The 21793-nt window shown below is 50.4% G+C and overlaps 8 protein-coding genes across 8 annotated transcripts, besides 1 other annotated feature; 5 read left to right on the top strand and 3 right to left on the bottom strand.

The window, feature by feature from the left end:
• Positions 1-21793: part of a sequence feature (contig 1.61 483..865047(-1)) that runs on past both edges of the window.
• Positions 170-1711, bottom strand: ANIA_03669 (CCR4-NOT core subunit CAF40; the record flags this gene model as incomplete). The annotated part of the gene is made up of 4 exons (XM_656181.2): positions 1042-1711; positions 832-987; positions 396-771; positions 170-347 (listed from the first exon to the last, which is right to left on the bottom strand). Exons 1-4 carry the CDS (start codon positions 1520-1522, stop codon positions 170-172), a joined length of 1191 nt encoding a protein of 396 aa, XP_661273.1. The 5' UTR covers positions 1523-1711.
• On the bottom strand, positions 2487-3660 carry ANIA_03670 (uncharacterized protein; the record flags this gene model as incomplete). The annotated part of the gene is made up of 2 exons (XM_656182.1): positions 2487-2605; positions 2652-3660. The coding sequence occupies 2 exons, from the start codon at positions 3658-3660 to the stop codon at positions 2487-2489; spliced, it is 1128 nt and encodes a 375-aa protein (XP_661274.1).
• ANIA_03671 (uncharacterized protein) lies at positions 4798-5532 on the bottom strand (the record flags this gene model as incomplete). The annotated part of the gene is made up of 1 exon (XM_656183.1): positions 4798-5532. One exon carries the CDS (start codon positions 5530-5532, stop codon positions 4798-4800), a length of 735 nt encoding a protein of 244 aa, XP_661275.1.
• On the top strand, positions 7759-8933 carry ANIA_03672 (isopenicillin N synthase family dioxygenase; the record flags this gene model as incomplete). The annotated part of the gene is made up of 3 exons (XM_656184.1): positions 7759-8097; positions 8153-8591; positions 8704-8933. 3 exons carry the CDS (start codon positions 7759-7761, stop codon positions 8931-8933), a joined length of 1008 nt encoding a protein of 335 aa, XP_661276.1.
• ANIA_03673 (putative prefoldin subunit 1) lies at positions 9452-10017 on the top strand (the record flags this gene model as incomplete). The annotated part of the gene is made up of 3 exons (XM_656185.1): positions 9452-9481; positions 9548-9714; positions 9852-10017. The coding sequence occupies 3 exons, from the start codon at positions 9452-9454 to the stop codon at positions 10015-10017; spliced, it is 363 nt and encodes a 120-aa protein (XP_661277.1).
• Positions 12802-13325, top strand: ANIA_10458 (uncharacterized protein; the record flags this gene model as incomplete). Its single annotated transcript, XM_050611468.1, has 1 exon — positions 12802-13325. Exon 1 carries the CDS (start codon positions 12969-12971, stop codon positions 13323-13325), a length of 357 nt encoding a protein of 118 aa, XP_050467496.1. The 5' UTR covers positions 12802-12968.
• Positions 14229-17206, top strand: ANIA_03674 (uncharacterized protein). The gene is made up of 4 exons (XM_656186.2): positions 14229-14765; positions 14825-15023; positions 15082-15607; positions 15663-17206. The coding sequence occupies exons 1-4, from the start codon at positions 14479-14481 to the stop codon at positions 16319-16321; spliced, it is 1671 nt and encodes a 556-aa protein (XP_661278.1). The 5' UTR covers positions 14229-14478; the 3' UTR covers positions 16322-17206.
• Positions 18390-20561, top strand: cpcA (amino acid starvation-responsive transcription factor GCN4). The gene has a single exon (XM_656187.2). It carries the CDS (start codon positions 19271-19273, stop codon positions 20066-20068), a length of 798 nt encoding a protein of 265 aa, XP_661279.1. The 5' UTR covers positions 18390-19270; the 3' UTR covers positions 20069-20561.

Genomic DNA, 21793 nt, shown 5'->3' with positions numbered 1-21793 from the left:
CGTCTTTTTTTTTTTTTTTTTTTTGCTTTCATTTTTCCATCATGCGTGATATACCATAGTTGCGCCTTGTAACCATTTCGCCTGAGCCTTTCCATGCAAGTCGTAAGTGTATCAAATATACCAAAGAAATCGGAACCGAAATCGAAGGGAAACAATGCTTTTCAACTTTTCACATAGCAACACCCGCTGCGCCGTCGGACACGTTATCGGAGAGGTTGATGAGAAGTTGGGCGAGACACCGCTTCGTTGCTGCGTCGTCGCGGAGGACCGAGGAAAAGGTGGCGTCACGTAAAGGCTCAGGCAGACATTGGCGCAAGGCCTCGCGAGCACGGCTATTATCGCTCAGCCTATCAGGGTTAGAAAGCAGTTCATATTACGAAGCGGATTGAACATACCGAAGGAAGCAGCGCACAACATGCTTGAGAAGTCTCACGGTCTGCTGCTCAACCAACTGAGTAACCATGTTGCTCAGAACTGTTCCCACCGCGTAGAACCTCTCATAGGTCGCGCAAATGTACGCTAGGCCGATGTCATCCAGCAGTATCTTTTGAACAATGAAGATGGCCACTGTTTTGCTCAGCTCGGAGCCGGTTTCCATGATCCGAAGACAGAGCGGAATTATTTCAGTCGTGAGGAGGAAGTTGATGACGTCTGAAGAGTCGTTTTTAACAAGCGCACCGATTACTCCTAGCGAAGTAAGACGGAGGTACTCGAACGGCCGGGATTTCGAGGTTGTATTCAGAAAGGGGTAAAGGAACAGAGGGATATGGGCTAGTGGAAGTGAACGAGTCAGTAGGCGGTTTGTAGTTGAAAAATACAGTTGCCACATACCATTCAAGAAGAGAGTGCGGGTCTCATTGTGAGAGGCTACACACTGTAGCAGAGCCAAAGCGTTGCAAACCCTATTTGATGCGGCAGCGGTAAGTTGAGACGGGTTCAACAGCGGGTACACGGAGATGATTTCCTGTAGTAACGCGGTCATGACACCTGAAGGCAGTCAGTCAGCGGCTGATATAGGAAGCTTGACCGAGGAGGCCTTACCAAAAGAATGCCAGATAACGAGTGCCAGCTCGGGTACCTGTTCCCTCTTCTTGCTGAGCTCCATTAAAGCAGCTTCCCTGCGATTCGAATCCAGGAGCTCCGCAACCCAAATAAAGACCTTCCGGTTTTCATCGCTGACTCCGCCATCGATCATCGACATCGCACTCGACAACGCGCCATCCCCACCAACGCCTCCGACTCCCAGTCCCTGAGTGGTATTGCTCGCTGCGGCGTTGTTGGTCATGGCACCGGTGCCGGCCATGGCTATCCTCGAGTAGTGCTGTTGCTGAGCTGCGGCGGCGGCAGCTGCGGCCGCCTGGACCTGGGCATGCTGCTGAGCGACTAGCGAGGAATGTTGCTGGGCTTGGTGCGGGTGGTGCTGGGCCTGATGCTGCTGCTGCTGATGCTGCAACCAGGCGGCATCAGCCTGCGGATACTGATGCTGATGAGAGAAGACGTGCTGACTTTGCGTTTGAAGCATGACGAACCGACGAAGGATCAGTCCTAAGGAGCGTGCTGCAATCTGCCCTGACCGACCGGAAAATTCAGATTGACGGCAGGAAGGGCTGGAGATAGATAAGGAGTAATCAGTGTGTTGAGAGCGGAAGAGTAGTCATTGATCGATTTACCAAGCCGGATGCAAAACAGTGATGAGAGAGGAATACTCGCCGAGAGTGAGTGGGAGAGTGTTGGCTTTGGATGTGGAACGGTAATCGAGGCGAGCGAGGTTCGGGCTCCGGGAGGCGGGGAGATGCAGGTTCCGACCGGGGCTCAACTGACTCAGACCCGTCAGCTCCAGCTACTGCTAGCTAGACTACTGCAATGCCCAATATCTTCACCTAAGTTCAATCCTTAGCAGAAAAGATATCAGGTCAATATTCATTTACTTCTGGTTCGAACTCTTCTGAGACGCTCAGCGCTGCAAAGCCATACACGGCAAACCCAAGCCTACCGGTATTCTACCGTCGTGGCCCGTGCTAGTTACACGCAGCGCACAGGCTATTCTGACAGATGCATGGCTGACAAAGACGGACAAGATACAGGTCTACCTGTACCTAGAATCTAGTAGTAGGATACTGATTCGGTGGGATGTATATGTGTATGCAGCTCCCTTACCAGCTGCGTCTCGAATACACCCTGCGTTGAAGCTTAAAGGAGTGACTATACATACTTTGATTGAACTACTTTTGTTCACGCCGTATAACCTCTTTAGGACACTGTGAGGGAGATACTTGGTAAGGCTATTCACATGCTCATCATTCAGTATTTACAGTCAAGAGTAGTATCAAACATGCAGCCTCAAATGCGGAAAGAAACCATACACACATCAAAGTCATTGCTCATAATACAGGTAATTTCCAGAGTGCACAGCCACCATAAGGCAGTCAAATGCGTCAGTCGTCTCGCCTCAGAATATGGAAAAGGGGTCAAATCATATCGGGTTCTCATGGAATCATGTCGTCCACCTTCAACGTGTCATCGTTAATCGTTATACCCGGGACCTCGATCGTCCTGATCGCCTGCTCCGTCGGGTTCGTCGGTCTGAGCTCTCGCTCGCTAAAGACTGTTAGCGGGATAATTTCTTGAGCAGTTCCGTGGACTGAACTTACTTGTGCTGGTGTAATAGCTATAATAGCTTGGGTACGTGTAAGAGGTGCTACTCTTCTCGTCGCTGTGGTCCTTCTTCCTTTTCAGCCCGAGACAAAGCGCAATCGCACCGAGGACGATTCCAATCGTTGCAAGCTTGCCCCATCCTGATCTATTCTCGCCCTCATGTGAAGGCCCAGATGGCCGAGTGCCAAACCACGTGCGGCCAGGCCGGTGCGTATGATGCGAATGATGTTCTTCCACATAAGTCTCTTCTCGCCTCCTTCGCCCAATTCCCAAACAGGCAAGAATGCTGTTCAAAAGTCCGCGTGCGCACAGGCAGAGGCAGAGGAGGAACAGCAAGAACACACCAGCGAGTGTCCCGATCACAATGCCCGCAATCGCACCACCGCTCAAGCCGCCGTCATCCGGAGCGTCGACCCCTAGCGCTGGCGATCCGTCGGTGGTAACGGGCGTCTCGAAGGCCTGAGTGGTTGTCGCAGTTTCAGTAACGGTGCTCGAGTCTGTCGGTCGTACGGGAGCCGTGGCGGTGCCAGTATCTGTTGCCCAGATCGAGGTGGTAGCTGCCAGAACACACTTCTTGTCGGAACTACAGACTTCAGAAGCACTGCAGCAGTCGCTGCCACACTCACTCTCACCGAGATCACTTCGACAACTCCCGCTCGTGCTCGTCGGAGCCGCGACCCAACTACTCCATACAGATGTGCGTGTCTCGACATCGGTCTCAGTAACAACCCAGGTGGTGCTGTACGTTTCCCAGGTGCCGCCTCCACTCCCTGAACCGCTGCTCGAGGAAGAACAAACCGCTTGGTTATTTTCGTCTGTAATACATGTTTCGTCGGAGGCACAGCAAAGCTGGCTGTAGTAACCACATGGGTTGTCGCAGGATCGCTGTTCGAGCGACCCCCCCTCAGTGCCACTCGGCCCTAACGGCGTCGCATCGGCAAGTCGACACTGGCTCAGGAATGCGACAATCGAGATCGCAGTTTGCAGTAATTGAGAGGTATGCATTGCTAATATAGAATGTGACCGAGGATGTCAAGCGATCGGAAAAAATGCTAGCAAGAATGCTCTGACAGCCGCAATCGTAGGCTGCAGGGCCCCGAGACACTGACTGTCCTGACCTCGCCGCTCCAGAAACCCGCCGTGCGTTACTACGGCTGCGATGGACAACGAGCGACGACTCTCTGAGTCAAACAGAGATAATGTAAAATATCTTTCGAAGTTACGAAAGGAAATATTATGATAACCAAAAGAGGAGAAGAAAACGAAGGGATGAACTTGGAAAAGGAACCGAAGCTGTCTGTCGTGCCTGACCGGGTCCGTGGGCGAATCTCCCCAGCCTCCTCATGCAAGCCGTATACAAAGCCCAACCACCCCATTTCTCAGACAGTCACCGCCAATCGACAGTTTTAGCCACTATGCTCACTAATACACCGTATATTCTCTTTTTTTTCCCTTTAAGAAAATCCGAGGCTGGGCCGGACCCTGCTTTTCATCACATTCTAACCCTCACTTCGTCAAGTTGAGTACCCTACGCAGTGCCCCTCCTCAACACCAGCGGGCAATCCCCGCATCTCGTCATGCTTAATCACTGGCTATAGTGTCAGCTACTATTATTACTCCGAGGCTGTCCTGGTCAATCAGGTCAGAGTTCTCACTCACGAGCTTTGGAATACTCTGGGTTTATCTCGGGTTTACTTCTCCTCGCGCTAGACGCCTCACGTTATCAGGTAGTGATGAGCTCAGGCTAATCAGCTCGATCAGACATCGGACACTCCACTGCACTGTCTGTTACTGGCCTTGAGTCATGGAGACTGCAGGGACAGCATCCCCATTGACTTAATTCATCCGCCCCGCTCTTGTTCTATAGGTTTTGGGCTGCGTCAATCGAGCGGTGTGCTTGAAAAATTGGTGGATTTTTTTCACCATTTGCTGTCTCAAAATTCTCTTCGTAGTAAGTATTTGGATTGGCAAATATGATCAGTATTTGGGGCGTATACCAAGAGTATCCATCCATTCAACAAGCAATAGTGTAGAACGTCACTCATTTACTCATTTCATATCATCCATGGACAGGGCCGTCATCATATACAAACTCGTACAAGAAGTCTTCGTCCAAGTCATTATATGTCCATTGCCGGTCTTTTAAATGAAGAACCCAGCAATGCCAACCACCAAGCCCACAACAAGATCCTGTAGGCTCGATGTCCTCCGGTGGCCCGCGCCATCCGTCCCCCCTTCATAATTCCCACAAACCCCCAGATTAAGCCCATGGCATGCACTCTGGCTTAAGCTGGAGCATGTTTCGATCGCATTCGCCGCAGCGCCTGTCTGTGTGAAGTCCGCTCCCCCGCCCGTCACAGTCACCCCGTAGCCCCCGAAATACGTAACGCACGCCGTATAGCTTCTCTCGCATCTATCGTAGTATGATGAACACTGATCAGCGTCAGAGAAGGCAGTAGGCACATAGACGAACGGATAGCCGCCGGACATTGTTGAGCCCGTGATCGTAGACGTAGGGTCATCGTCGGTTGTGGTTGTAGCGTCCGATGATGTTCGAGTCGTTTCAAATGCTCCTGATGAGCCACCTAGAGTACCCGTGCAGCTTGCCCCGCTGGGGCAGCATGCAATATGGTTTGCTTCATCGCTCGTACATATAGCGTCTGTTCGGCAGCAGATGCCGGAGTTGTCGAGGTTATCGCATGGGCTGTATCCGCCAGGACAGTTGCTGTCGCGCTTGTTCAAGCGCTGCAGAATATCATATGCCCGCCGATTTGTGTCTGGGCTTGCTGTGATGGGGTGGTCGAAGGGAATGGGTGAGGTCGCGAAGGCGCCGGCGGTGAGGAGGAATGTGGTCACGATTAAGCCGGAAGGCTTCATTATCGTAGGTAGGCGTAATCAGCCCGCCAGTCTTTCGAAGTAGATAGTACTACTGTGGAATGAAAATATGTATCGCAGATAGCTCCAATCATCCAAGAATCAGCGGTTGGGTAGCGATGACGAGAAAGCAGGTGGCCGGGTAATCAACAAATTACTAAAAATGGCAAACTGTCGGTCCCGCAGCCTAGAGCGGTGCCGCCTAAATAGCCTAAGCATAGAGCCAGCCACTGCCTTTTCATCTTGCACCTCTCACTGGTTGTGAATCTGCGCGATATCTCTAATAAGTCGCTGATGACCTGGTATTGTACTAACAAATGTCCTATTCAGGCATTACCTTCAATCATGCCGTTGCTGTGAATTAAGCGACGGGGCGTCTGCCTACAACTACCCATCACACTTCATCAGTCCTCCTGCGCAGCGTCCTCACTCAAGGGGTCTTCTGGCAGAGACTCCTGCATCTGTTGAGAGTTTTGTCGCTGAAGATACAGCCTTGCTACCGCCCTTAAACGCCGAATCTTAGACAACCCATCGGTATGCCATCGACTCTCAGAATCCCAGTCTCGACGAGATCAGCTCTCAGAGCCGAAGCCCTCCAATATTTTGACTTCATTCAGGAAGGCACTGTGCATCGCTTCAGATGAATATGTCCCAGCGTTGATGGGCTTTGTCGTCGCTGGTCAACCTTCCCTTGCCGTAGGCCCCAATCTATGTGCGCGTAAATGAGCACCGTGCTTGCAGGATGGGGAAGAGCTTGTGCTGCGACAGCGCGACAACAGAAATTCGCCTCAATACTTAAAGTCATGACTACATTCTTCTCTACTACGGTGCGGAGAACCTCTTCATATCCATCTGGGAGGTGATCAGAAACAACGAGGCGCTTTACCTTCTCAATTTGATGAAGACGTTCATGGTCTCAAGTGGATATCCAAGGAGACTTCCCAGTTGACTTCCCAGTTAGCGAATGGAGGCAGTACATGCCAACATCTTCAACTTCTTTCTGGTGCAGAAGTTGAAAACGGGCTTTCCTTCTTTACCCCAAGCGTCTTCACACTTTCCTTAGCCCCAGCAATGAGCAATGATACACGCCTTCGTTAGAGAACTGGGCGTAAGCCATTCAGAGCATTTGAGCTCGATAGAATTCGTTTCGAAGCACCGAGAATCCCAAGGAATGCCTCTCTTGTGCGAGTTATGGACGAGATATTGATAGTCTCCAGGCCCTCGGCTCCCAGGGTGAAAAGAGCCTTCTTTGTTCCGTCCCAAGCCCCTGAGAGCATCCTCTATCTTGGAAGCTTCCGTCTTCTTACCGATAACCAAGCCAGTTTGAGGGGGCATGATTATTGGAAGATACGTTTGATATGGATTCAGGATGGGTATATTTCAAGATCGAGGGCGATACAAAGCTACCTATGCAGAGCTCGTACCCTTAGCCATCAACGAGCTCTCGCGAGCTCAGCCGTAGAACCCACATTCGCTCCATGAAGATAAACCGGCTCAAACACTGTAGAATATCATTGCAGTCTTAGGTTAGTACAATTGGAATGGCTGCGGTTGAGTATTTCCTCGGTTTACTCCGTTGTCCTGTGTCCCACACAAGTTTTGCTAGAGAAGATAAGGTACTGCGGAAAACCCTCTACTTCTAGTATTGCCCACGAACAACAGCTAGGCTGTAACCTTCCAAGCTGACTTTCAATCAGTGGCTATTGATAGATTCGAACGTGCTTAAACACAAGCTTGAAAGCCGCCTGTGGCCTAACTCTCATGTGGTTGGCCTAAAGACAAGCCTGATTTCACTGTTGCTGCCATCAGCTCTGGCGTGGGAAACACGTATGTCTGTAGCGTTCAATCTTAGTGCAACGGAAAAAGCCATGATGCCTCACAAAGGTGGGACTATCGTAAGAAGTTAGAGGCACTGCCTTCGATGGTATAGATTACAATAAACCTGACTACATGAATGGCCGTCAGAGCTACCTTGGACTTTATGGCGACACTGCAAGCGTAAATAAACGGGCTTTTGGTGAGAAGAAACAAGGCTATCAGCCCTGCAAATTGCAAGCAACAAGCTTTTTTATTACGGCTTAGATTGGGTGACAGGTCATGGACCAAAGCAATGACGATGACTATGCAGAACATGTGACGGTCAGCCACCTAATAAACCTCCTAGCAGTTCAACTCACATACCTTCAGGTATCATCAACCACCTAACGGGACCATTTATTGATCTCGATTATGGGACTCCCAGTCGTGGACTTTTCATCGTGGCATAATGTTAAAGATGAAAGATCTCGGCAACGTGTGGCACAACAGCTCGTAGACGCCTGTCAGCGGGTAGGTTTCGTGCGTATCATCAATCACTCCTTGCCGGAAGGGGCCCTCGACGAGGCATTTGAATGGATGAAGCGACTCTTCGCACTTCCAGAAGAGGATAAAATGAAGGCGCCTCATCCGGCGGGTTGGGCTGTCCATCGTGGATACTCATGGCCGGGTCTAGAGAAGGTCACCCAAATCATGAGCACTGACGGCGACGGAGACGTGAAGAAAAAATTACGAGAAGTGCCTGATGTCAAGGTGTGCTTCTTTACTCCTAGTACAGACCTAGGCTTCAATTGCTGAGGAATGCTAGGAAGTCTACGACATCGGCAGCGAAGATGACACCAGCCAGCCGAACCAATGGCTTCCTAACGCCATACTCCCTGGCTTCCGCGATTTCATGGTCCAATTCTACAGCGAGTGTGACCGCGTTGGCAAGGAAATTCTCCGAGCCATAGCCGTAGGCCTGGATCTTGAGGACGCAGAGTACCTCACGAGAAAGCATTCGGGGAACTCTAACCAGCTGCGACTCCTTCACTACCTACCCGTTCCAGCTGAGGATCTGGAGAAAGATCGCGTGACTCGCTGTGCAGCGCATACGGACTGGAGCTCGATTACGATGCTTTTCCAAGATGACTGTGGCGGGCTGGAGGTGGAGGATATATCGAGGCCTGGGACGTTTGTGCCTGCGCAGCCTGTGAAAGATAGTATCATCATGAACATTGGAGATCTGTTGCAGAGGTGGAGTAACGGTTCGTTCTCGTTTCTAGGAACACCTCATAAATTTTCCTAGCCTGCCTGTGTGCTAGGGATATGGGACCCCGGTTACGTGTAATATTTGCTAACTGAAGTGTGGTACAACAGACCGTCTTCGCTCTACGAACCACCGAGTGAGCCTACCGACTCTCTCAGATCGTATTGGAGGTCCAGATAGGATGACCCGTGAGCGATTCTCGATTCCTTACTTTATGTCTCCGGATGACGAAGTCCTTGTTGAATGTATACCTTCCTGTATGAATGACGAAACCCCAGCTAAGTATGAGCCTATTACACGAGGAGACTATAACAAGATGAGGATGTCTATGATGTATTGATTCTGCTAGTTTCATATTTATGCCAAAAGCTACTTGCTCCATATACGTATATATTACTACCGCTGCAGCATCTAGGATAAACACTGATTTCCACCGAGAGAACAACAAAACTAGTAGCACCTCCAGTTGTAGTGGATGAGTTTAATACTTTAGAAAAGAAAAAACAAAACAAAAACAAGCCGTAAAATGAAGTACATGCCCTACTAGCCCCGAGCCCTTATCCTCTCCACAACTATGCCTTATTCACAAGGCAGGGAAAAAAGGTCGGAACCAAGCCGATAAGCGCGGCGGACATGGAGTTTGTCCAGCACCAGCTCCGTCGACGCAACAGAACTACAAACCCCAATCTCAAATTCACACGAGCACGAGGCGAATCAATCGGCACCATCTGGAGCTGCATAAAAACATAAGACCTTCCGAGATACACTTCAACCCACGCAAACGCTCAGTCCAACAAGGCACCTCCGTTCCAAAATCGCCGCAACCCCTCATTCCATCCTCCGCAAACCATCCGCAAAATGTCTATCCCAAACGAAGCTCTTCAAAAGGTGCGCCGGCGCTCATCTGCCCTTTGACCAAGTCTGAATGCAGCTCTAATGTGATGTTCTCAATAGCTCCTTCAAGAAATCGAATCCCGCGTGATAACCTCGCAGCAACAGATTGGGATCACGAAGGCACAAATGACAAGCAAAAACCGTGATATCCGAATGCTAGAGCTCACATCAAAGGAGCTAAGCTCTTTGCCCGCCGATACTAATGTTTATGAGGGCGTCGGAAAGATGTGAGTGCCATATCTTGCCTTGCGGACAAACTTTGGGGCTGAAACGGGCCGTGCTATATTACGGGACCTGGTATACAAATAAGACAAGACGGATTGGGTGAATAAGAGTAAATGAAACGGATACTAATGTCACTTAGGTTCGTTGCGGTCCCTAGAGCCACAGTGGACAAGCGGATATCGACAGAGACCGGAGAGTTGAAGGGGGAGATAGAGAATCTGGAGAAGAGGATGAATTATTTGGAGATGACGTTTAAGAACAGTCGGGAGAATCTGGAGGCTATTTTGAAGTCTGGACGGGCGTGAAAAATCTTCCTCATTAATCTTTTCATGTCTATGTTCTACATGCGAATGAATGGATGGCACTCAAACCATGGCGCTCTACGAACAAGCATCGTTATCCAAACCCAGACCCCTTTGTTTAACAGGTCTTGATGCTACAGCATTGACCCATCTGACAAGTTATGAAACTAGGTTTTATCCCGTTCTCAACCCCTCCAACCGGTACCAGCAGCCATTTGTTCAATCATCCAATATCAACCCAATTTCCACGAAACCTCTGCTCATCAAAGTCTCTTTTGCATCTGCCCTCAAAAGTCTCCCGGTCAATCATCAGAACGAATTCGTCGGTGGGTGCTTTTGCTGCCGGTCACTAAATGATGGCGGCGGTGAAGGCTTCCAGGATGACAATTCTGAGTTATACCAGGCCGGAGAAGCTGTGTCGGAGTGAATGCTGGTTGATTGCGTGCAGCTAACCTCGCGATGATCCAGGTAGCCGTGCGAAGGCTGATTCCGTGACCGGGGCCCCGGCGGGTGAAGACTGTTTCCATGGCAAGACCTAGGTTTGCGCTGGGCTTCCGTGGGTAAATGCAGGTACATCCGGCCGTGACTGGATTGGAGCGGCATGCAGCTGATGTCAAATACTGGCAGCTAATCTAGGTGCTGGCTTCCCGAATCTGAACCCCCAGTAAATGAGGAAGGTCCATGTCGTGACCGAAACTTGCTGGACACGTGGATGTTACAGCCGTACATTACTTTAGCAGTGCGACGTGTCGGTGGGTGAGGATGAATAGACGGATACCTTGTTGCTGGGTTCGGTCTGGAAGGGATGGATAACCGAATGACCTAGGCCGAGTAGGCTTAACAACGAATAAGCCCTGGCAAGCACGAAAGACAAGACAGAAAAAACGGAATGAGTGTAGGCAACCAAGCGACGGCGAAGAGGGGAGAAACATCTTGATTAAATAAGGGCGATTTGAAGATGGCGGTGCGAAGCGCAGTGCACGAGTATCTGGTTTGATGTGAATTGGTTTAGAAGACTCATTCACTTCACTGGGCCTGTACCTTGCGGCTATCGACAGACCAAACAACCATTAATCAGAACTGCCGAGTCACTAAAGAGATCTCTGACTGAACAAATCTACCTCATTATCTCTGTCATCATATACAGAGGATGGTGATGATGCTGAGGCAGCTACCGTCCACAATCTCTGGAACTATACCCTTAATTTTATGCGATATTTGCTGTGAATATAGCCTCGACGCGCAGGCTTATCTTATACAGTGTAGATGTGTAGATATCTAGATCTGATCCTTCTGATACCGAGGTTGCGCATTGATTCCGCCTGCTGTGAGTTCCAGATCTTGTGAGTATTCTGCCCTAAAAAATCTCCAAACGTTGTAAAGCGCTGTTGCCAAGAGATTTGAGCAGCGTGATCCTACATCATGGGCTTCGCGAAGCAAGTAGCAATACAGTTGAAAATCCGTTTAAAGACCTAGCCAAGGATACGTGAGTGCTAACATAGCGGCCTAAAATACTACTTCGCGAGGAATTTCATCAGCCTCAACACTGATGATTCAACTGCGCATGGCAATACCGAATGTAGGTTAGGCGTATGCTTGAATGCTTGATAAGTATCTACAGGCATTATGAAGGCACTGCAAAGACGTTGCACGCAGACTATCGCACCATGAATCTTGTTCCTTCGGATCTAAGTCGCACAGCAGGCGTTTAGCAAATCAATCTCCTTCCAGAGCTCCGGAGCCATCATGTCGTGATTCACTAACCTGCACCGACCTGCGCCAGAGTAGTCTGCACTTTTGAAGAGAAAACGGGTCAGGGCACGCGCATAACGTGATCATGAACACGATGGTGAAAGATACGAATCGAACGATAAATATCATAATGGTCAGGGACCTGTTTGCCGTTTCCGATGGACTCGGAGGCTAGACCAGCTTTGATTAGCCGAGGGCTGAGCCGTGATGTTCGTTTCGCACTGTACTTAATTCGGCGATTTAGTTAAGGACAGCGGCAGAGAACCTAAAGACGGATCTTAGTTAATGCAGTTAATTAGTATTCTGACTGAGGGGCAGTCAATGCGGTGCAGGCTGCAGGCTGCAGGACGGGTTGGTGAGCGAAGGGCCGTCGAAGGCAATTCTGCAGGAATTCTGCCATATTACTATGGCATGATACTGGAGCTTCTGCGTCTGAAACGACATGTCACAGTCATATTATTATTTGTCGCAAACGGAATGCCGATATCAGGATTCAATGGCTCGAGCGAGCGGGGCACCGTCATACTTGGGAAAATGAGCTGTTCGTACTATCAGACTCTGTGCTCCGTCAGCTGCACAGACGGCCGGTTATCTACATGATCTTCATGCACTCCGTGCTTTGTGCGCGCTGGCGGCAGAACAGCTTTGTGCGCCGCGAGTCGCTCGTCGCGCACGAGGATTATTGGACGGTCTCAGTCGCTCATTGAGTGTTTCATCTTCCGAGTAGGTAGGTGGAGCGGGCGTCAACATACAGGTCCAGAGTCCAAACGGATAGAGGACCGGAGAACGTGCATGATTCGGCGAAGGGCCAGACAACGATGGCGAAAATTTCCGACGGCGCGTCGGCGAGAGGGATGAGCCTGAAAGGTCCAAGGGAACTGGAGTCGGCAACAGTTGGACACGGCTTAAGAGGGATCATCAGATCGACGGGGGCTTCATTGGCTGGCGCCCATCGCCATAAAAAAAAAAAAAACAAGAGCGAGAAACGACGGTGAAAATGGCGGACACTGAACAATAAAGATGATAATAATAATAAATTAGGGGCTGTGGATCCAAGGCAACTCGCCATTTAGAATGGCAGGTTTTTGACTTCTATCGGACTGGAATTGTCTTCCTGTTAACCCAGCCTCTCGCGTAGCAGGTCGGGTCGAGGTTATTTGGACAAAAGATTCGTTCGCACGTAAATAACTGAGACAAGTACCATGGGTGATGACTACCTCAGTAATGGCACGGTCTCCCATCATCATACACCAGATTGCAAAAGGCGTTCTTTGTACGTAGGGCTGGTCAGTAGTGGGGCGCTTAGCGGACGCCTAGATGAGATGTTATCAACCCTAGACGTGATCACACATTCCGATACCAGCGGAGGCGTCAACAGTCTTGCGCTTTGTGAGAGTAAGAAGGACATGGGCGTCAGATGTCACAGAGTTGATCTCGTGGAGGGGCCCTTTGGCTGCTGGTTGGCTGTGGCTGCAGTCATGGGATGTTTTCGACCTCGAGTCGCGTGGCCGAGAAACAATAGGGGTTTAGTAAGCATCCACGGATCAGCAGCAAGCTGACTGCCTATTCTGGTTGGTTGGGCCAGAACCATGGACGGCTGCCAGTAGTCGCGAAGTTAGTTTGCGGTCCGTCTATCAGGCTTTACTCATGCAAGTTCAACTTCAACCGTTCCCAGCTTGGATCGGGGAGAAGTGGGATATCCTCGCCGGAATGATAATGAAAGAAGGGCCCTGGCCCTGACTATATGCCGGTGAGACAGGGATAGAGAAGGAATTCCCCAATCTGGGCTTGTAAAGAGGTGAAGCTCAGGGCAGGCTCAGGCTCTTTATTTTGGATGGATCCTGGTCAGTCCCAAGGACCCACTGGAGCACCTGACTTTTCCCAAGGACCTCAAGTCTTCAAACGTTCCACCAACACTATTGAGCAAATTAGCTATATTTACGGAGTATGGTCAATATAGGTTATGAGATCCAGATATATTAACGATCTTAGCCTGGGTAGAGACTCTTTTAAGATGATACCGATGACTGATGCTTGATGACAGCCGACCGTTAATCTGCATAACCGGTAGAGCTATATGCCACTAGTAGCTTCTGAATCCTGACACTCGGACTCTTTGTAGGTCGTTGGTCGTACTAACAAAATTTTCGTCAAAAAAGGCCCCTCGTCAAACTTCAAAGGAACTGCTGCTCCTGTGCTCCCTGAGTCGCGGACTCGCGGCCCCCTTTTTTTCATGTTAATTCTGAAAGAAAATCGATCGGGTCGAAAATTAAAAGGACCAAATTAACCATTTTAGATCGTAGACAGGGTAGACAGAGGCAGCCCGCCCTGCAGCTCCTTTCCTGATCGGGCGGCCTGCCCACTCCCTCCTTTACCCTCCTTAACCCTCCTTACCCTCCTTTCCCTCCTTTCCAGCCCCTGCTCCTTTAAGTTCCTTTTTCTTCCCTCTTCCCTCCTCTTCTTCTCTTCCTCTTCTCTTTTCTCCCTGCCAGATACCGCGCTTCGCTTCTTCCCCTACACCACCTTTGCCTTCGTTGTGATACCCGAGCTCTTCTAGCCCTGCGCTGAGGTTGCTCTTGTTTCTTTCTGTTGAGATACCCCCTTAAGATACCCAGCTCGACGTGACTTGCCTTTTACGAAGCTTCTTCGCTTCCGTACGATTATCTAATCCCATCAATACCTGCTATAATTACCTTTTAATCTACCATCGACATGTCTGACGCTCAGAAGCCTGTTGAGGAGACCCCTGTGGCCGCTCCTGCTGCTTCTGCCACCGAGACTCCTGCTGCTACTGAGGCCCCTGTTGCCACCGAGGCCCCCGCCACCGAAGCTCCCAAGGAGACCACCGCTGAGGGCACCGAGGGAGCTGTGGAGGCTGCCCCCGCTGCTACCGAGGAGGCCAAGGCTGATGCTCCAGCTGAGGAGACCAAGGAAGAGGCTAAGGAGGTTGTCCCTGCCTCTGAGGGCACCCTTGGCTACAAGGCTCCTGGTCTGGTCAAGTGAGTATTCCAATACCGTTGTGTCGGGGACAATAGTAGCTAATGAATGCTACTCACAGGAGCCTTCGCTTCTCCAAGCGTTTCTTCTACTTCAGCGATGAGGCTGTTGAGGCTAAGCAGCTCTCCGCCTACCGCAGCAACGAGAAGCCCGCTGTTGCCAACCCCATTGTTGCCTGGGCCAGCCAAACCGGCAAGGGACTGCTCTTCTTCACCAAGCGCCCTGAGGACAAGGCTACTCCTGCTGGTATCATCAGCTTGGTTAGTAAAGCAGTTAGGATTCACATTGGGGACATCGACTAATATATATGCTATATAGGCCGACATCTCTGACGTGACCAAGGAAGGCTCCAACGAGTTCCTCTTCAAGCTCAACGGCCACAAGCACACCTTCCAGGCCTCTACCACAGCCGAGCGTGACAGCTGGATCGCTGCCCTCGAGGCCAAGTCCACCGAGGCCAAGGCCGAGAAGGATACCATCACCTCTAGCGAGGGTTACAAGGCTGAGCTTGAGAAGCTGAGCAAGCCTGCTGCTGTTGCTGCCAAGCCTGCCGAGACCAAGGAGGAGGCTAAGGAGGGAGAGGACAAGAAGGAGGAAGAGACTCCTGCTGCTGGTGCCGCTACTTCTTCTGCTACCGCCTCCGCTGAAGAGACCAAGGACAAGGACGCTAAGAGCCGCTCTCGTTCCCGCAAGAGGACTTCTATTTTCGGCACTCTCCTTGGTAAGAAGGATGAGGCTGAGGAAAAGAAGGAGGAAAAGAAGGAGGAGGAGGCGAAGCCTGCCGAGACCACCGAGACTCCTGCCGCCGAGGCCTCCGCTGTCACTGAGCCTGCCGCTACTGAGGGTATGTATATTCTGGCGACCTTTGTACGAGAACCTTGGGACTAACAAAGATACAGCCCCTGCTGCTGCTACCGAGACTACCGACAAGAAGGAGGAGGAGAAGAAGGAAGAGAAAAAGGAGGAGACTGAGGCCGCTCCCGCGCCGAAGTCGAAGCGCTCTTCTCTGTTTGGTAACTTCTTCCAGAAGGTCACCAGCCCCTCTCAAGAGAAGACGGAGAAGGAAGCTGCTGCTCCTGCCGAACCTGCTCCTGTCGCTAGCACCGCTCCCCAGCTCGACAACCCTGTTGAGGAGGCTGCTAAGCCCATCGAGCCTGAGAGCGTGACTGCCGCTCCCGAGGTTGAGGCTGCTAAGGACACTCCTGCTGAATCTCCCGCCGAGACTCCTGCCGCTACCACCAAGGACAAGCGCCGCACGTCCTTCTTTGGCAGCTTTGGCAAGAAGAAGGCTGACTCTGGTGACGAGGCCGCTGAGGGTGAGGCTAAGCCCAAGAACAAGCTCGGAGGCCTTTTCCGCAAGCCCAGCAAGGCTGTGAAGTCCGAGGCTAAGGAGGCCAAGGAGACCACCGAGACTGGTGAGGCTGCTGAGCCTAAAACCGAGGCCGTTGCTGAGGCCACCCCTGCTGAGGAGTCTTCCAAGCCCGCTGATGCTCCCGCCACCGAGGAGGCCAAGCCTGTCGTCTCCTCCACTGCCGCCCCCGTCCAGGCCGCTGCTTGAACTGCCCCAAAGTCGGTCGAATTCGAGAAGTGGTGGGACAAACGGTATGAGTTTTCCTGCGCTTCTGCATCATGATCCAGATGGGGGAAAAAAAAAAAAGCAAGAAGAAAAAAAAACAAAAAATTTCAGAATATTTTTCAGCCGATACTCGAATTTTGTCTAGCTTAATGTTGCCACTGTCACTCCGCTTGTCGCCAGGGCTTTGTGGGTTTGGCTCATGCAACTGGAGTATCAATGATACCCTCTGCTACTTTGACGGTCAATTTCGTGGCTACTTATGTTGTTGATGATATCTGGAGTCACAGTCCATTCCTTTATGATATCCGATCTCTCAGGGGATACCCCTTTAGCCTGGGAGATCATGCGCCGTCGCACTAGATTGATACCACTTGCTGTTTATAGTTTGCTTTGTGACTTGGTTGCCGTGGCCGTTGATGCACTATCGTGATATTGGGCTGCGAGAAGGGTGATTTACCTGTTGAATCTGGCTTAGTTTGGATGCGCACTCGACTCATTAGCCCTATCATGGATCACCGTAGCTTGCTCGGTGGTCTGTCGATTGGCAACATAGGTAATAGCTAATAGAATCAATGCAATGTTTGATAGTTGTCTTTTTATCAGTCTTGAACGAACCTTCTACCAGCGTATCCTGTGTCTAAACGATACACATTATCAAGAATAACGTTCCAGTAGGTTGTGGGCACGATCCGTGCACGGTGGGAATATTCTCCGATTGAGTACCCTAGAGTAGACCCATTGACGCCTTATAAATCAGGCTTTAATGACATTCGCACGGGCCATAGTGCCCACTGCCTACGAATCCAGATCAATAAATCGTCCTCTAGTATGTCGTTAACGGCAGAACTGAATAATTTCCTAATGTTTTATGGTCGTCATTAACATGATCAGCAGTGAGCTCCTTAGGGAAATCTGGAGTTGACGCGAAAGATTTCGCGGAACTCATTGCGTATGTTGCAGGAGTAGGAAGTAGGCTGTGAGCCTTCTTAAGACTGTGGATGGACTCTTTTTTTGAGGTCGAAGTGCTTGGAAGCGTTCTGGTGTCGGGTCTGTCAATTGCGCATGGCTTGAAATTGGTTGCTCAAGGAATGATAAGCTTCTATAAGCAGATGTCTGATACCTAAACTCAAGTCCTTCACAGCTGTAACAGTCTCAAATTTTCAGGAACCTGTTCCGTCCCAATATCACTCTGAAGGAACTAGCGCGAATGGACGACACCGAATCTTCCTTTCCAAGTCAGATGAACTCTTTGTTGACGGAAAATTCCGGTTGTTTGAGTTCTGGAATGCAAAAGGCACGCCCTTCGGCGACGCCAACCAGGATAGTTTGACACGGCGGGGAGTCGATTGGGAAAGTGATCTCCACTGTGCGGCAGACCAGCCCCAAGGTTTATCGCTCATATTTGACTCTCACTTTTGATTTTGATTTTTTTTTTTTATAATATATTTTTACTTATTTGCCTTTGCTGGAAGTCAACATGAAAGGCTGAATTATGGAGCTCGCTGCTTCCGACAGCGGTCCTTTTCCATGGTTGGGACGGTCTGGAGCCGTGTCGCATTGGACTTTGGAGAGAAGAGGATCGGGGCTGAGCCTAAGCCTCCTGTCTCACTCAGGCAGGCCGCTGCAACCCTTCCGCAAAGGGGTTTCCAATCCATTCCCCAGAGGCAGCCTGGGGCTGTGAAATTAGATTCGGATATACTTGTGGTTGGTCAATTGGGCACAACGACGTCAAGAAGACGAGCCGAGTACGAGTTTACCGGCCTGGGGCTCTGCAGGCAGCGATGGGTTTGTCATCCGCAGAGCCCGCGGAGTCCCACTTCCGCTGCGTAGCTACCAATTAGAGTCTCAGTTGGCCCTATGACTCACACCGGCTGACCAAAAAGATTGAGCTATTCTTAAAACGGCTGGTGCACTAGGCGGGGAGACAAAAATCGCTGATTGGACAGGCGAGCCGGCGACCACGCACACAAGCAGGAGTAAGACTGTTAAAAGGTGCCTTATCCCCCGGCACGTCGCTGCCTGGCTTTCCTCCCTGAATTTTTCTTTTCATCTCACAAATCTCCTCATTTTTATTCCTATCATCCCATCAACCCTGTCTGGCCATCTTTCTGAACAGCCGTAACCATATCCTCTCAGTCTTCACAACGGTTTCACTTTGATTATCCAGCTCAAAATGGACTGCTAAGCGCACCCCCCGTTACGTCGTTCTTCTCAGTTGAGACGGACACCATAGATCCTCAACGGACTTCGTCTTCTACTCCCCTCTCCAACATTCAAACAACTTCAGAGACTCCTTCTCAGGAACCTCTGAACTTCAGCATCGCTTCGCGTAGCTCAAGTTCTTTTTCGAACCCTTTCACCACGTTCGACTCCACGTCGTTCACCACGGATAACCATCAGCAATCATGGCTTCCTTCACCCTCGCCCACGCAGCCTTTGGCTCAGAATCTGAATTCCGATCCCAGCAACAACAAGAACAGCAGCAATTCTCCGCAAGAGGACTTCGTGCTCTACCCTGCTCCGTGTCTCCAGCCTCAAGAACAACACGCGGACGCATCTGCTCCAGCATACCTTACCCCTAGACACATCGCAGCTTATCAGCGCGCTCTCATCCAGTCGAGATATCTTTCGCGCAGGAACTTTCCGCGTCGACACTCCGTAAACCAGCAGCAGCAGCTCGCAACTTCTCAAGTCCCTCGAGTGCCGCGACTGAACACGCAGCCTACCGGATATCATCTGTCTACTACTCTTCGGTCAAGTCCTTCCAGTCAGACGCACGCTTTGCGTCGATTCGCAGCTTCGAATTCTGCTCCTGCGGCTTCGAATTCTAATATTTCTCACTATCGTCCACCTGTCCCGCTCTTCAATAACAGTACCACAAACTCGCCAGTTCAGAATCAGTACGCACAGTCGATAAATCACCGTCGCAACATGTCTACTCCAAACATCCCTCATCAAGGTGAGTTCGGCTGCCCAGGTTCTTTTTGGCTTGGCCTGCGTACTAACTTAGATGACCCAGAGTTCTTCGACTTCACGGAAGGCTTCGGTGAGGATTTCACCGATCCAACCATGCTTTCGCCTCACCTCGTTCCAACCGGCATCATGGCGTCTAAGGATTCTCTGGGGGACGTGCCTGCCGGCACTGTCTCGCCCAGTGATCTTTTCATGGATGCCTCAGCTCCTCCATCGACATCGTTCACTGACCTCAGCACACCTTCATTTGATTCCCCTGGATACTTTAGCCAAGACACTTCTCCCGTGTTTGGCGCTGACCTGGATCTTGCTCCCGGTCACGAAGAATGGGCTCCACTGTTCCCTTCGAATGATGGAATGTCGATGCCCTTTGACCCGACTGGCTTGGAAATTGCAGCTCCTGTTCCAGCAGTGAAGGCTGAACCTACTGTCTCCTCCCCTACTGTGAAGCCCGTCTCGTCGCCTGCTCGTTCGCCCACTGCCACCTCTCGTTCCACAACCAAACACTCGACTGTCGCCGGAGTAAGCGCCCGGCGAAGCAAACCTCTTCCTCCGATCAAGTACGACGAATCTGATCCTGTTGCAGCCAAGCGTGCGCGAAATACAGAGGCTGCTCGCAAGTCTCGTGCCCGTAAGCTTGAGCGACAGGGAGACATGGAGCGTCGTATCGCTGAACTCTCAAAAGAGCTTGAGGAAACCCGACAGATGGTGGAGTTCTGGAAATCTCAGGCTCAGGCACGTGCACGAGGTGCCTAGAAGAAGCTCTTCCGTTGTGGCGGTATTTGTTTTTACGATCGTGCGCCTTTATTCTGGTGCTGTCACGTACTGTTTTGGATCAACATAGTCGAAATGCGACTCGTGGGCGGGGGCGGAGCAGCCTCTCGTCCTATGTCTTCGAGAGCACCAGTCAGTCTCCTATGTGTTGGTTACCTGGCGATGACGCTCTCGGCATAATAAAAGTTTTCTTATTTCTTCTGAATCGTGCATGCGACTTCAGTGATGTCTTCTTACTCTTCGTCCACTCGTCTTGATAATTATCTTCTGTTTCTCTACTCAACTATGTTCTTGATCAACCGTTAGCTGGCAGTTCTGACCGTCTCCCGGACAGGGATTGACTCGTGGCCTCCTTACTGTTGTATGTTTTCTCTTTTCATCTTTCCACCAGATTGTTCTGTTTGAGTGCTGTCCACTCTCTTAATTGTTGTGCCAGAATATGATTATTACCAATCCATTTTATTGTTGCACTTTGATCCTCTTTGACAGTTCGCTGTAGTAGTAATACCAAACTGGTCGTAACCTACCAAGTAAACTCTGCACCTCTTCGCACTTCTCTAGCCAGCAAGTTTGCTCTCGCCCTTCACAACCGACCTGCAATGCATTTTGTCCACAGGTTAGTCATGGTACTCAGATTGCTGAGCTCTGTACCGACTCCCGTATATGATTATGGGTTTGTGCAAAGCCCAAGCCTCAGGACTCACGCCATGGAGCCAGCACACCCCACCCCCTCTGAGCCGCATCAGCCTCATGACGTGTCACCGCTCAAACCTTATCTTCCAATGCAACCGCTGCAGATCTCCAGGCCCTGGAGAATTCAGACTCAGGTGGGACAGGTTTACGGGTACCTACGGAACACTCCGTAGTCTACGTGAACATGTGCGGTCATCATACGAGACACTCCACCCCCAACATCACCCTTTAATATAGCACTTGCTTCGTAATATGTAGTCGTGATAGCACGCCTCTTGGAGTACGGTCTTTCGACTGCGATACCTACCTAGCAAACCAGAGAGGAATGCGAAGTCATGGACGACATTCTTCCGGATTTTGGAGTTTATTCGCTTGTGAACTGGTGGTCCCTTGTTTTCTTTCCTCTGTCAGGCAGGCCTGGGTGGAGCTATTGCTAACTCACAGTACCTTGGCTATAAGTCGTCATGCGGACCGACTAGTTGAGTAGAGGTTATCTTAGTATAATCCATGAAAACATGCGCTTCAGACTTGACGTTATCCTCTAAGCGTTCACAAATCATGAGCCGGGTCTACATTCTCCGTGTTGTCTCTTTTGTCGTAATTCTAGGCCATCAGTAGCCTTAGCAACTCAGCTCATCTTGAAAGCGGCTCGTCGAATGGGAACACTAAAATCCTGAATAAGACACTTCTACCTTGATGATATTCTAGTATTCGACAATAACGTCTATTATCATACCAAAGAAATCACTGTTGTAGGAAACCGTAGATACATAATACTGTGCCAGAATGCCGTGTCTCGTCAAATATTTCTTCACATTTAAGGTCGAGATAAATACTCGTATGTACTATGAACGGAATATACATATGTCTGTCCAGCATCACACGAACAATGCTAGCTATACATACCGAGCCAGAATGGTGTTATCTATGTTGTAGTTTGCAATGTCGAGAACAGCTCAGACTTGCCTTTTTCGATGTACCTCATAGACCCGTAAATCTCCCTATATCTCCGAG

Source organism: Aspergillus nidulans, chromosome II, assembly GCF_000011425.1.
Source record: "Aspergillus nidulans FGSC A4 chromosome II".
Classification (NCBI taxonomy): domain Eukaryota; kingdom Fungi; phylum Ascomycota; class Eurotiomycetes; order Eurotiales; family Aspergillaceae; genus Aspergillus; species Aspergillus nidulans.
This window is presented reverse-complemented; position numbering and strand designations above follow the sequence as displayed.